The sequence below is a fragment of the Mercenaria mercenaria genome, chromosome 11, assembly GCF_021730395.1.
Source record: "Mercenaria mercenaria strain notata chromosome 11, MADL_Memer_1, whole genome shotgun sequence".
Taxonomy (NCBI): Eukaryota; Metazoa; Mollusca; class Bivalvia; order Venerida; family Veneridae; genus Mercenaria; species Mercenaria mercenaria.
The window spans coordinates 39,775,321-39,791,162 of NC_069371.1; the positions used below are offsets into that span (position 1 = coordinate 39,775,321).

The window sequence follows — 15,842 nt, forward strand, 5'->3', positions numbered from 1 at the left end:
TTGAACTGTTCTTAAAATAGGGTCGATCAAAAGCTCTACAGTATGTTCATTGTTTCACAAAGCGACGGTAAATGAAATTTACCTTTATGTTTAACTTTACCATAAAGTCTTTAAATACTTACATACTGTACGGAGAGAGAGCACAAACATTATTTCACTTTGTGTTAATTAAATTACCTTTGTGGTACATAGTCATTAGTGGGTTAGTTTATTTTCATCGGGATAGTGGAAACGCTCTGTAAAAACGCCTGGGAAGTTGATGTATGTGCTTCTTTTTCCTCAATTTTTAAAGCAAAATTTCGCATTATTAGAGAGTGTCACAACGTTTTAAAGTTATTATTCTGTTCTTTCCTTTTTGATATTGGAAGAAAAAGTAATGGCTGCAACAGAAATATCTTTAATACTTCAAAGTTTGCTTGAGAATATGAATCTCGCTAAGCAACGACCCATGAATGACATGAAGTGGATTTCGGCAGTATTGTGCATAGAAATAAAATTTCGGTTCCCTAGCCTATGCACAGTATTTTGGCTAGAGAACCGGTTCCCAACGAATAAGTTCGCTGTCTGGGGAACCGATTCTGTTTCTCTAGCCACTGCCTTTAAGAAAAGGAAGTGTCTAGGGTACGGATCCGTACCTCTAGAACCTTATTCTAGGGGTACGGACCTCCTTTTTCTAGATATGTAGGGTTATATATATCTTAAATTTTGTTGAAAATGAAATAAAAAATAAGACTTAACTGGTCAGTGTTCACTTAAAACTTAGAGCTAAATGGTTTACAGATACCAGCTTTCACCCGATTGTTTACCTTCGAAGATCTCTTTCAAAACCTAAATAACCGAGGAACTCCAAATGAATACACTGTTTCGTGCCGATAAGTTTGTTGTAAAATAAACTTTTGATAACAGATAAATGAGTGCTTGTAACCCTTAATGAATTCATTTGAATTCAGCAGAAAAATAATGAAGCATAATAATATGCACCTATTTATTTGTTATTTAACAAGATGTAATGATAATCGGCGTGGAACTGATTGTTAATATCGATTACACCGACATAGTAAAGAAACTGTTTGTGAAAACACCTGTATCTCGTAACGGCTACCAAATGTGTGGAAAACATAACTACCTAAGGGTTAATTATCTTTACAAATATTTTTTCCCAAGATATTAACTTTTTTTGTTAAAATCTTTATTCTTTTTTTCTGCCCGTCGAATCATCATGATTTATTCGTGTTCCTCGGTTATTTACGTTCGAAGAAAATGTAACAAATCGGTGAACGTGTTATCTGTAACCATTTGACCCAAGTTAAGGTGAATCGGGAATTCTTATTGTTATTCATTTTTAACAAAATTTGAAATGTAAATGACCTTAATCTCTAGAAAATCGGAGGTCCGTACCCCTAGAAAACCCCACTGCTTTAAACAATGCACCCTAAAGTTTACACACATCTTACATGGCAAGGCTTCGTGTCACTTAAACGATAACCACACTGTCAGCTGAACTGAGTGTGATGGCTGACATGAAAATACAGTGAGGTAGCCAAATGATTCATATATAAAGTGTTTACGCATTATGTTTAAACCATAATATAGATTCAGTTTTATTTTGTTTTACGATTTCATCGTTTTAAGTAGAACGCCTGTAGTGTTTTTACCTAAATCTATTTTCACCACAGAAAAAGTCTTTACTGTCTTGATGTAAAGAGTGGTATTCTGCCCTGTCATGAAAATATCTCAGAATCACTCAGTTCTGATGTCACATTATTTGGACTAGATACAGATGTTTAATATGACGGTGATGAAAAAGCTGTTTTTGTTCTTTATATCCTGGGTATACTAATTACCACAAGTCTTATATTCAGACAGCTCATCCATAATAAAACTGTTGTTTGAAAGGATAAATTTCACTCTTGTTTAACTTATTTATATCTTAGCTTTGTATTTTTGGTGAATATTTTTTTCAAAACAAATGGTAAATGTTCAACTTTTGTCCTAAAGAGAATGGGAGCTAAATTCTTTGATGGTTAGGATCAGGGTAAAAGAAAAAGAAAAACTTATCATTCTGATGAAATAGTTTTTTTAAAAATCTAAGCACATTGTGTAAAGATAATGAGAAAAAATTTGTTAGGTCATTTTCATTTAGTTTCAAATTTGGGCATTCGTGGTAATAAGTATATCAAGGTTAATTATTGGTGCACAAGGTACATTGTATATGCATTTTGCTGGCCTGCAGTATTAAAATCAGTAGGCATTTATTCTCACACATTTAATTTACACACATATTAAATGTACACTATAGACCACTTGGTTAAACATAACCCCAGCCTTTGGTCAGTATATTATACTCTCAATGCGTGTATACATCCTATAGCTGGTAATTAATATTTGCATATAAAAATCTTCAACACACATGAGCACACACAAAAAATTTACATATATGCATAAATTTACAAAATGCAAGGAAAAGATCTAGACAGGTGAAAAATGAGTGAAAGGAAGCATCCACAAACCTGCCCATCAGCATTTGCAAATTGCTTCTGAAATCATGTGACCAGACTGAGTGACTATTTCATTACGTAATTATTTGGCAGATTTTTAGATCATGCATATTCATTAGATTAATCTCTACTTCTACTGAATCAAATATTCAGTGCACAGGTTAATACTCTATACAAATTATTGTTCCTTGTCGGCCTGCTGTTAATAATTTGCATTTCACAATTGAATGACTTGAAGACGCATGAACACACATTAGCAAATAGACTGTTTATAATTAATATGCATGAGTCTAAGATGGTGTTTCCAACTGTTTTTATTTGAAAGTACCCTTGTATCCATAACTTTCCTAATCAAGTGTGAAATGTCAACTACTAAGTGTTCCTTCTCTTGAGATATTTAATATATGAACATTTTAGATAATTGCCACTTTTTGACAACTTTGTATCTTTTTCAGAATCTGGTAATTTAAAAGTTAGTTATGGCTGAAGCATGTTTACGCAGTGAACATAAAGAAACATATCAGACCAGTCTTTTAAACAGGTAAAATCTTTGTTAAAGCTCAAGAGGCCGCATTTTCTATTTGATTATCATAAAACTTAGCCAGAATGTTTGTCTGCATGAAATTTAAGTCATGTTTAAATCTGAGGTCTTAAACTAGGTCACTGACATAGTCAAATCATAACAAAGTACAGTTTACACTCTAAAAGCAACAGTTTCTACTTGATCATCATTTATAAATCTTTGACAGAATGTTTTTCTTTATGAATTCTTTGTTGAAAAAGTTGAAAAGTGAGGTAGGGACCTCAGTGGCCGAGTGGTTAAGGTTGCTGACTCCAAATCACTTGCCACTCACCGATGTGGGTTCGAGTCTCACTCAGGGCGTTGAATTCTTTATTTGAGGAAGCCATCTAGCTGGCTTACGGAAGGTTGGTGGTTCTACCCAGGTACCTGCTTGTGATGAAATAATGCACGGTGGGGACCTGGGGTCTTCCTCCATCATCAAAGCTGGAAAATTGCCATATGACCAATAATTGTGTCGGTACGATGTAAGCCCAAAAAATAAATAAAAATGAAAAGTGAGGTGCCTGAGCTTAAAATTTAAACTAGGTCACTTGGTTAAATCACTGGAAACCTTGTTAACAGTACACTAATGGTTTAATCTCCACATCAGTTCTTTTTCAACAAGAGTTGACCTCACAGTACAAGTTACATAACTTAAACTTCTATAGGAGCATGTTATTTGGATAAATATGTGAAGGGGGTTCAAATAGTCAAACTTACTGTCTTAAGACATTTTTAATTATCCCAGGTCTGACTGTCTTTTGGAAGTTCTTGTTTATTTTCCTAGTCAGAATTATTCCTATTACAGGTATACAGAATGTGCAGAACATTTGATTAAAAAATGCAAAGAACTCAGCGAGATACCTGGAGCAGCAAAACTGGAACGTAAATGTGCTGCAGAACTAAAGTATCTCAGATCGGTAGGTTCTCTCCCTTTATCTATCAAAATATTTTTACAGTGACAGATTAAAAAGGTAAGAATTTTTCTGTGCAAGCAAAGTCCTGTTTTAATCTTTTAATGGTTGACAGGAATTAGTATTGTAATAATTGCAGTTGCAGTATGCATCAGTTGTTTAGGTTTTTATTCAATGCCTGCCCATTGAACACAGTAGGTTGTGCATAGGACTATGACATGTATGAATCAAAGATTCTAAGGTTGATGTTTTGTAGATAAAAATGTTCCAAAATGTAATCTGAGCCTAGATGTTTCTTTATGACCCAAGTGTTGCATAAAGTTATGACCCGGGTGTAACACAGAGAAAGTTATCTTATGACCCAAACGTAACATAGGAAATTATCTTATGACTTACATGTAACACATATGCAATTGTTTTGACTCTTGTAACATGACACAAATTATCTTATTACCCAAATGTTATGCAGATCGACCAACATGTAGAGGCTGTGTTAGATAAATTACTTACAGCTATACTTGTAAGTTTCTTGAAAACACATCTTTCAAATCATTGCTTTATTGATAGAGAAATAATCGTTACACTTTCACCTAAAGTATTAAATGCATGTTCATCTATTTGTACTTAGTCTAGAGGTTTAACAGCTCAATATTTTTACATGTAGTACTGACTTTGTCAAATACCCACAATTTTACTGATTCTTTATCTAGCTCCATACAATGCAGTCAATCTTGAATTTGTGTTTCAGGATTAAATTACTCTATATGATTCTCTGTCCTGGTCAATTAAGATTGTAGACTAGATGCATGGGAAACACAATGATAGCATCATGTAATTGTGGAATGAAAGGCAAAACCTGAAATCTGTAATGCATGATACAGCATGTAACATTAATTCTACAAGATCTTATCATGACATTATACTCTTCAAGCATCTTGTCTACAATCTTAATTGACCAAAATAGTAGGTTGCTCCCAGCAAACCAATCAAAACATGGTCTTTAACCTGATAGAAGATGATGCATGTTGTGACTGTACTCTGAATCAATATCAATGATAGTCCGTCTTGAAAAAGAAAATTTATCTAAAGAAAACAGATATACAACACTATGTGCTCATATGTAAGACCGTGATACAGCATGTAACATTAATTCTACAATATCTTATCATGACATTATTCCCTTCAAGCATCTTGTCTACAATCTTAAACTCAATAAAAAGAAAAAGCAAATTGGTTATAATTGTCCTAATCCAGATATCATATTATTATTCATTAACAATCAATATCAGCATGATCAGCAACTACGTACTTTAATGATAAAGATTCTAGTATTACTTTAATTTACCATGACTCTACTGTGAAGAAAATTTAATTTCATCAAGGAAAATTCTGGTTACTGGTGTCATCTGAAGATAACACAGCAGTCTAAAACCTTAAGAACAGTAGTCCCGACCTCAGGGTTGAGCAGCTGATATCTTATCAGTCAGGACATCGTTCATAAGATTTTAATCTGATCAAATCGGGATTTTTTTTGTGTGCTGGGGAAAATTAATGCTGTTCAGTTAACATTTTCCAATGAAGTTGTCAGGAAGATTTAGATTCTTTCAATTTTGCTTGAAGTGGATCTGGCATTTGTAATGATTTTCTCTTAGGGCTCCATCTGTTTTGGTGAATAAAACAAGGCGTCTTTTAAAAGAACGACATTAAAACGTGATCTTTTCCCCAGTGGGAAACAATTTATGGAAGATAAATGCTCCCGCGAAAAAGCGGAGGGAAATAGTTTTTATCAGTGCCTCTAAGTTTCTGTAACACCCTTGTAGAATTAGCTTGTTTGATACAGACATTGTAGTTTTTACTGTTTTATATTCCAGTATTGTCAAAATATATGCTTTATTCTAAAAAAACAAAAAACAACAACACCTTTTGAAATTTTAAAGATTTCAATAATTTATGAAAATCCATTTAATTGAATGGGATATATAAACAGAATTCAAAATGTGACCCTCTTGCCATATGGGTGAAGTTGCTGACTGCCAGTCACTCGAACCTCACCTCTGCCACCTGGCTTAGGTTGTCATACATATATGAGCATGCCATCCAGATGACTTGTGGAAGGCCTTTGGTTCTACTTAGATCCCGTCCGTATCTGAAACATGTAAAACCCCAGAAATGATGGTCGGTCGCAAGGAGGAGAGACCAGTAGTTTAATGTATATCCTTCAGATTTCAACTTAACATGATGCAGTTGCATAGTAGATCTACATTACAGCAAAAGCCCAATGGAGATCACTTTGCTTGTCTGCCTGACTTACCATTTCCCTGGCCATATCTTAGGGGCTTTCAAAATGACCCTCACCATGAGAAAACCAACATAGTGCGTTTGTGGCCAGCATAGATCCAGACCAGCCTGCGCATCCACGCAGTCTGGTCAGGATACATGCTGTTCGCTAACGGTTTCTCTAATTGCAATAAGCTTTGAAAGGGAACAGCATTGATCCTTACCAGACTGTACGGATGAACAGGCTGGTCTGGATCTATGCTGGTTGCAAACGCACTATGTTGGTTTTCCCATGGCGCGGCTCAAATGTTTTTTTTTCTAGTGAGATAGTCACATTTCCAGAGGGATTGACAAAATGATATTTTAATGAAGGAATGTTTCCAGAATCTGAAATTATTTTTTTTTATCTGAATGTTTGCCAGATATTTAACATATTTGAAAATGTTGACTTTAATGTGATATAGAAACGGAAGCTCATTATAAAGAAATAAGAATATGTTGTTTAGTTGTTGCCTAGTGGATTTTGGTACACCAGAACTAGATAAACAGCTATCCTAAAATTATCATATTCGCTATGTTTGTGATCCAGCACCTTCATATTACATACAAACACAGACTGTTTTAGCCCACCTACTTAGCTCAGTAGGGAGAGCGCAGATCTATGAATCCCAAGGTTGTGATTTCGATCCCCAGACAAGGCGTATGTTCTCCATGATGTTTTGATAAAAGACATTGTGTTGTTTGTCCTCCACCTCTGATTCATGTGGGGAAGTTGACAGTTACTTGCAGAGAACAGGTTTGTACAGAATCCAGGAACACTGATTAGGTTAACTGCCCACCGTTACATACGGCGTTAAATTCAAACAAAACAAAACAGAACAAAAAAAAATCCAGAATTTTTGAGTCCGAATATAGGTCAGATAGGAATAATAGGTTTTGTATTATGTGCCAGTGAATTTTCCAAAAATTCCATAATTATTTTAATAGTATGTTTGTACTCTATCACAGTCAGGGGCCTCCTTGGCCGAGTGGTTAAGGTCGCTCAGACTTTGAATCACTTGCCCCTCACCTATCAATCCTCACTTGGAGCATTGAATTCTTCATTTGAGGAAGTCATTAATCTTGCTTACAGAAGGTCGATGGTTAAGCTACCACAGTCATTTCTTCTCCAATTCTTACTAACATACGTATGTAATATCAAACTTAATGTTTTTAGCTCACCTGAGCATGAAGTGCTCAAAGGTGAGCTTTTGTGATCGCCCTGTGTCCGTCGTCGTCCGTCCGTCATGAACAATTTGACCGTTAACACTCTAGAGGTCACATTTTTTGCCCAATCTTAATGAAACTTGGTCAGAATATTACCCTCAATAAAATCTTGGATGAGTTCGATAATGGGTCATCTAGGGTCAAAAACTAGGTAACTAGGTCAAATCAAAGGAAAAGCTTGTTAACACTCTAGAGGTCACAATTTTGGCCCAATCTTAATGAAACTTGGTCAGAATGTTACCCTCAATAAAATTTTGGACGAGTTTGGAATTGGGTCATCTGGGGTCAAAAACTAGGTCACCAGGTCAAATCAAAGGAAAAGCTTGTTAACACTCTAGAGGTCACATATTTGGCCCAATCTTAATGAAACATAATCAGAATGTTACCCTCAATAAAATCTTGGAAGAATTCGATATTGGGTCATCTGGGGTCAAAAACTAGGTCACCAGGTCAAATCAAAGCAAAAGCATGTTAACAGTCTAGAGGTCACAATTTTGGCCCGATCATAATGAAACTTGGTCAGATTGTTATCCTCGATTAAATCTTGGACAAGTTCGATATTGGGTCATCATGGTTCAAAAACTAGGTCACCAGGTCAGATCAAAGGAAAAGCTTGTTAACACTGTAGAGGCCACATTTATGACTGTATCTTCATGAAACTTGATCAGAATATTAATCTTGATGATCCCAAGATCCAGTTTGAATCTGGGTCATGTAGGATAAAAAACTAGGTCACCAGGTCAAATCAAAGGAAAAGCTAGTTTACACTGTAGAGGCCACATTTATGACCATATCTTAATGAAACTCGGTCAAAATGTTAATCTTGATCATCTATGGGTCAAATTCAAATCTGGGTCAGGTGGGGTCAAAAACTAGGTCACTAGGTCAAATCAAAGGAAAAGCTTATTAACACTCTAGAGGATACATTTATGACTGTATCTTCATGAAACTTAGTCAGAATGTTAAACTTGATGATCTTTAGGTCAAGTTTGAATCTGGGTCATGTTGGGTCAAAAACTAGGTCACCGGGTCAAATCAAAGGAAAAGCTAGTTAACACTTTAGAGGCCACATTTATGACCATATCTTAATGAAACTTGGTCAGAATGTTAATTTTGATGATCTATAGGTCAAGTTCAAATCTGGGTCAGATGGGGTCAAATACTAGGTCACCAGGTCAAATCAAAGGAAAAGCTTGTTAACAGTCTAGAGGCCACATTTATGACTGTATCTTCATGAAACTTAATCAGAATGTTAAACTTGATGATCTTTAGGTCAAGTTCAAATCTGGGTCATGTCGGGTCAAAAAATAGGTCACCGGGTCAAATCTAAGGAAAAGCTAGTTAAGACTTTAGAGGCCACATTAATGCCATATCTTAATGAAACTTGGTCAGAATGTTAATCTTGATGATCTTTAGGTCAGTAAGGTCAGGTGAGCGATACAGGGCCTTCATGGCCCTCTTGTTTATTGATTGGGACCTATTATCTAAATTCCAACTTAAACTTGGTATGTTGTGCTGAGTTACTACGACCTTGATTTTGAACTATTTTTGGAGAAATTCAGTATAATTTTGTTTCCATTTCAGCTTGCTCGACGACGAGGCGGATATGATGTCACTCATTTACGCAGTAGTAATCTGAGTCACTATGCAGGCGTCCTCCATTCTGCTGATAATCTGCCAAACGTTACTCATATATTGCAAGCATTTAGCTGTCCAGGACGGACAGAAGCTTTACATATGGATGTTGTTGCGGGTCGGGGTCATATTTGGCTCAAAGTCATTGCTAGAAAAGCCCAAGCATTGCATCTGATATGGGGAGGTAATATCATTGTATCATTTTGTGAAGAGTTAATTAGTTGTCTTCTTTCCCATTTATTGTTACTGTCCCATTTACATAAAAACTAGTTGCCTTTTACATGCCTCCTGAATTAGATGAATGAAGATGATCTATTGAGAATTTGTGGTTTTATAGGTATATAGGGACCAAGTGGCTGCAGCACCTCGGTAAAACCACTGACCCTCCTCAAACCAGCTGGATAGTTCTTTGGTAGTAGTAATATGTAATCAAAATATCTTTACTTCAATGTGCACTTTAATGTGGTTCTTGAAAATATTCGTTATATCTCCCCCATAGGTGGGGGAGACATATTGTTTTTGCCATGGCCGTCTGTATAAATAATAAGCAACATGAGAGGGCCAACTAACTGTAAAGAGAACAAAAGAGAACAATAGCTTCAATCCGTTTACAATAAATTATAGAGCCAGGGCCCCATATACAACAAAAGAAATGGGCCCCTTACATCATTTTGGTGGCACGTCCGTCTGTCCGTCCGCATTAAGCTCGTCCGGCTTTCACAGGTCAAACTGCTGGCCATATTTCGATGAAACTTCACAGAAGTGATCAGTACCAAGCCTTGTTATGCATGTCGCTGGCATGTTCTGCTTCGCTGCACAAACTGGCCGCAAGAGCTAAAAATAGAATAATCTTGTCCAGCTTTCACAGGTCAAACTGCTGGCTGGATTTGGATGAAACTTCATAGGAGTGATCAGTACCAAGCCTAGTTGTGCATATCGCCAACACATTCTGCTTCGCTGCACAAAAGTGGCCTCCAGAGCTAAAGATAGAAAAATCTTGTCCGGCTTCCACAGGTCAAACTGCAGGCTGGATTTCGACGAAACTTCACAGGAGTGATCAGTACCACCCTAGTTTTGCATATCACTAGCACATTCCACTTCGCTGCAAAAAATGGCCACCAGAGCTAAAAGAAGAAAAATCTTATCCAGCTTTCACAGGTCAAACTGCTGGACAGATTTTGACGAAACTTCACAGGAGTGATCAGTATTAGTTGTGCATATCTTTGAAACGTTCCGCTTAGCTGCACAAAAGCTAAAGAAATATATAGTGGGGAGGCGTATGTTTTTGTGACTAAAACACCTTCTAGTTTATGATAGGTTTCACTCTGATAAATGTAGACTTCTGAAGGGGCCCTTATTTGAAGTATTTTTTTCTTTACTTTATTTTAGAAGAAAGTATCGTATAAACCACTGTTGTTGAACAAATCCAATGATATATGATGTGACAATTAAATTCACGAACATTAACATTGTTCAATATATATGTAAATGACTGTTTATATTGTTTTAAGGTCAAGGACAGTACGGAGAGAAGGATATCGTCATGCAAGCTAAGGACTTTGTTGTTTGCTCTAAAGTCCATCCAGTAAATTTTCAGGACCCTAAAGTCGTGTTTGCCTTTTATAATGGTGTCACAGGTCCAATAGCGGAAAGATTACAAAAATGTGGTGTAATTGTTATTGGTGAAATTGTTGCAGTCGATAGTGACGTCGACATGAAATTGTTACAATTAAGTGTTGAGGACACCGACTCTGAGGAGGACAACTGTAGTTCATCTGATGATGAAGTTCGATCTGAAGAAAATGATCCAATAGTAAATACAGGTGGTATTTGTACTTGCTTCAATGATAATCAACATGCACCGTTCGACGCTGGTAGGAATCTATCCGGCCATTGTTTGATTTGTGGTAAACAGTATTCATGTGGACAGATACCAGATGTATCAGAAAGTGTTCCTGCAAGCTGTGATAACAATATAAGTGAGAGCAATTTAACACTTGATACAGAACAGCCTCAAAACATGGGAAGTTTAGAATCGGACAGTGCTGTAGCAGAGAAAATCAGTGATTTAGGATCCTGTAGGCAATCACAGTACCCGTCATCAGATATATCTACAGTCACTGTAACAAACGAAATCTATCCTATATTATCTGAGACTTGTAGTACAACATTAATTTCTACCGATTCTCAGAGACAGATTACACGATTGCCATTTGTGACAATAGATGAACAGTTGAAGAAAACCACTCAGTTGACCTGTGATACAGCCCAGTATTGTCCGAAAAAGCAATTTCTGCCAAAAAATGACTCGGCAAATAACTCGATGAGGAATGAGGATTTTAATCTCGATAAATGGAACAATACATCCGTGCTACATTTCATTCGCTCTGAATTATTACTGAACCATGTATTAGATTTTCATGTAATACGAAGAATTCTGGCTGATAATGAAATAAATTCCATTGACAAAATTAGGAAAATCAATTTAGACATAACAGCTTTGATAACCCTTGTGTCGGCTGTATCTCACGGAGGGTGTTATTACAGATTTCGGGAGAAAATTCTGTCTGAACAAGCTGCAGAAGAGAGGGTTGACCCGGTGCTTCCAAAACTGCAGGCATTTCTAGAAGGTTGTATTTTTGTTCAGATTTGTTTATATTTTAAAGTTACCCCATATGCAAACATTCATATACATGCAGTAATGTTATCAGTTCATCTACTGTTAATTTTGTTTGTTTGTTTTGGGTTTAACGCCGCTTTTCAACAGTATTTCAGTCATGTAACGGCAGGCAGTTAACCTAACCAGTGTTCCTAGATTCTGTACCAGTACAAACCTGTTCTCTGCAAGTAACTGCCAACTTCCCCACATGAATCAGAGGTGGAGGACTAATGTTTGCAGACACAATGTCGTTTATCAAATAGTCACGGAGAACATACGCACCGCCCGAGGATCGAACTCCCAACCCCGCGATCCATAGACCGATGCTCAACCTACTGAGCTAAGCGGGCGGGTTTTCATCTACTGTTAATAGAGTGTTCACTTACCTGAATCCTCTGTGCCAGAGTGTTTAAAGTTATTGGCTTCCAGTCACTTGTCTGTCACTCATGAGTAAGCCATGTCAACTCAAGGTCAAGGTCACAACTCAAGGTTTAAGGTTTGAGCTCTGTATTTTCTAAACCCCTTGAAGGATTTTCATGAAACTTTGGTCAAATAATCACCTCATCAAGATGATGTGTATATTTCATAAGTCAGCCATGTCAGTTCAAGGTCAAGGTCACAGCTCAGTCAAATCTTTACCCTTTCACCATCCATAACAGTGGCGGGGGATTTAGCTGTCTTTCAGACTGCCTTGTCATATTTTGAAGTTAATTCTAATTTAACAACTTACTCATTCAGACTCGGTTTAGTTTGCTGAAGGGTATGTGGAAGGTTGTTTTGGAGGCCTAAATTGAGTAAAACCACTAAATGCTCTCTGTTTGAATTCAAGTCTTGTAATTTATGTAGCAAATAGTGATTAGAATCAATGCTTTATATAACTTTACTGAGACAAGCGCTAGTAATTTTTAAATCTGTTTAAAGGAATACCTTTTCCATACATATGACAAAGATGATGGGGTAAATGCTTTTTGAGATACAAACAGATATAGCTTCAATGTGAAGGCCAAGTTTAAAAGGGAGCAATCAGACTCTGTTTAGATTAATTCTTTAGCTTGAGAAAGCATTGTGAAGTATTTACTAATCAATTCTGACAGTGGAATTCCCAAAGTTCTAGAAACTCAGACCTTCACAAAATTCCTTTAGTTTTCAAAAGAATGATGCTCTTTGTTTTCTGGCCATCCATATCAAAGCAAAAGTAATACTACAGATTTGGAAAATCTAGCGGGACAAAATTGTTGCAATTTCACACCTAGAGGACAATTCTGCAAAACTATAAATTCAAAAGCAGACGACTGTAAAACTGGCTGGAAATTGTTTGTGATTTCTGTAAACTTCTGGTGATCCAACTTTTCGCAATATTGTAAATTTTTATCAATTCAACAAGCAACACTTCCTTATTTATAATCAGTATTTCTAGGGATAGTTTTACAGCAATCGATGAATAAATCTTTTCTCTGTAATGCGTTAATGGATAAAATATATAATTTTTATTATAGTTTTGGACAGACAGACTTTGATATACATGCCGGAACGGCCGAGTAATTTATGTAGCTAATGACGGAAATCTAAGATAAATTTCATGACTTTCTTGACTTTGCGTATGAAAATTTGCAAAGATTGAAACATTGCGAAAATTTCCTTATGAACAGTATGTATATTGATATGGCATCCATTAGTTAGTTAATATATTAACTGAACTTGCTGGCTTTCAGTATCTTTAAAATCATGCTTTTTGTTAGAATTAACCTAAGCATTTTACTCTGTCATTTTCCTAGTGTTTACATTGTGTTTTTAAATATCCAGTGATAGTCCTTCATAATTGTACTGCTATATTTTTTTATCAAAGTAAATATTTCCTTTTATCTGATACTTAGGAAAAGACCTGTACACGTGTCAGACTGCAGCTGATAGTTTTAACAGTATTCTGGATACGCTTGGTGGACAAAAAGAAAAAGAAAGGGCTGCTGAGCTGCTTTCAAGACTAACCATAGTACCTGACAAACCATCTTTTAGGGCTTCAATGATTCCAAAGACCGGGAAGATAAAAGACAGATCTAAAGTGAGTAAATTGTGTTGATTACATGAAAATATATTTATGGAATAGATTGTCTATAAATGTTTTTTTTCGTATAATGAATTATGAATTGGCTCAACATCACAGTTACTTTCTTTAATTTTGTATTATGTAGTATGAGATTATTTTTGAAAACTAAAAATATAGACCTTGGCATGCTGGTAAAGCTGAGCGTAGTCAAATGATGAGAAAACTTTTAAATTAAAATTACTTTCTTTTGCGATTTAAATTTTGCAAAACAATTCTGTGTCATATGTAGATATAGTAGTACATTGTACAGAAGTTTGATTCAAACATTTGTACATGTACGACTCCATAGAATATCATTCCATATTACTGCTGTTTGTACATTTCTTCGACACAGTTCATGTTTTAACTAACATTATACAAGTTCACATTGAGTGAAACTATGAACTAAAATGGGCCTCTGTGGTCAGTGGTTGAGGTCGTTGACTTTGAATGATTTGCCCTTAACGATGTTGGTTCAGTACCGTGCTTTTGGTATAGAAAAAATCATGTTAAAAAGACGTCCAGCTGGCTTACGGAAGGTTGTTGGTTCTACTGCTATGCATGCCCATTCCTGAAATAACACCTGTAAAGGCATCTTCGGTGATCCGCCGCCATCAAAATCTGGAAGAGTCGCCACATGACCTAAATCATGTTTTTTTTTACTCTAAACTTCACAAAAAGAAACGTTCATTAACATTTGACTGTGATTTTGTTTATTGTAAGGTAGCTGATGGTAAAACATGATATTTATCTCTGTGTTCTAAAAAATATGTGAAATAGTTTTTGATTATTCAAAAAATGTCTTTTTTCGGAAATTTAGTCATCTTTTGCCATAAAATGCTGAAAAGTTTTATGTTTTAAGTTTGATACTCGTGTAAGCATTTTTAGCTCACCTGAACTTTGTTTTGGATGAGCTTTTAGTATAGGTGGATGGTCCAGCTTCCGTCATCTCTTGTCCATGGTCCTGCATCCTTCATCCAGCATCCTGCGTCAACAGTTTTACTTAAACGTCCTCCTCTGAAACTACTCGTCAGAATTTCACCAGTTTTGGCCAGTAGCATTCTGGCATGTTTTTATTTAATTGGGGCCACAGGAGCCAAAAATAGAAACACCTTTAAACAACTTCTTCTCATATCCCTTATAAGAACATTTACACTTGATATGTAGCACTATTACAAGGTCCTCTCCCATACTTGTTTAAATAGGTGCAGTAGCCTCTTTCAGGGGCCACAAGCGCTAAAATAGAAATATCTATAAAGGACATCTTCTTATGAAATGTTTGATATAGTAATACAGAAGCATGAGTCAAACATTTCAAACTTCATCAAACTTGGTATGTAACATCATTTTAAGGTCTTATGCCATATTTGTTCAATGGGGGCACTTGGTCCTTTTAAGGGGCCACTAGAGCTGAAATAGAAATATCTTTAAGCATCTTCTTCTGCTTTAAACCACTAAATGGGTCTTCATCAAACTTGGTCAGTAGCATTATTGTAGGTCCCCTCCCAATTTTGTTTAAGTGAGGATGCTTGGCCCCTTGTAGGAGCCAGTAGAGCTAAAAATAGAAACAACTTCAAACAATGGAATGACCACCTAATACATGAATCGTATGGGAGTCCGTTCGTTCGTCCATCCGTATGAGGTTAACCAAATGGGACCGTTTCATCTAGCATCATTACCCCTAACTAGAATGACTTGATACTAATGCAGATGTAACCTGTGACCATTCCTCATCTTCAGACATCACCTGACCTCAGTTTGACCTTGACCTTGAACATGACCTCATTTTGGACTTGGGTTGCTTTGTATTGACAAGGATGCCACTGGGGGCATCAAGCGTTTATTGAACGCAGCTTCTTGTTTTAGTATAAATGTTACACAAACATTGAAATATGGTATGAAAGCTTTTAAGTTCTAGACAGCTTGTTAACGAACAGTTGATTCAATA

General features: G+C 36.1%; 1 protein-coding gene across 2 annotated transcripts in view; it reads left to right on the top strand.

Annotated features, from left to right (window-relative positions):
* Positions 1–224: 224 nt before the first annotated feature.
* The window catches only part of LOC123531744 (UPF0415 protein C7orf25 homolog), a 32,261-nt gene continuing 16,643 nt past the window's right edge, over positions 225–15,842 (top strand). The window contains exons 1-6 of one of the 2 annotated variants that reach the window (XM_045312982.2): positions 225–261; positions 2,954–3,039; positions 3,869–3,980; positions 9,102–9,336; positions 10,664–11,782; positions 13,686–13,870. In XM_045312982.2, coding sequence (XP_045168917.2) covers positions 2,978–3,039; positions 3,869–3,980; positions 9,102–9,336; positions 10,664–11,782; positions 13,686–13,870 — 1,713 coding nt within the window. In that variant the 5' untranslated portion in view covers positions 225–261; positions 2,954–2,977. Of the gene's footprint in view, positions 262–1,382; positions 1,537–2,953; positions 3,040–3,868; positions 3,981–9,101; positions 9,337–10,663; positions 11,783–13,685; positions 13,871–15,842 lie in introns of those variants that run through there. The other variant, XM_053517212.1, reaches the window with a different exon arrangement.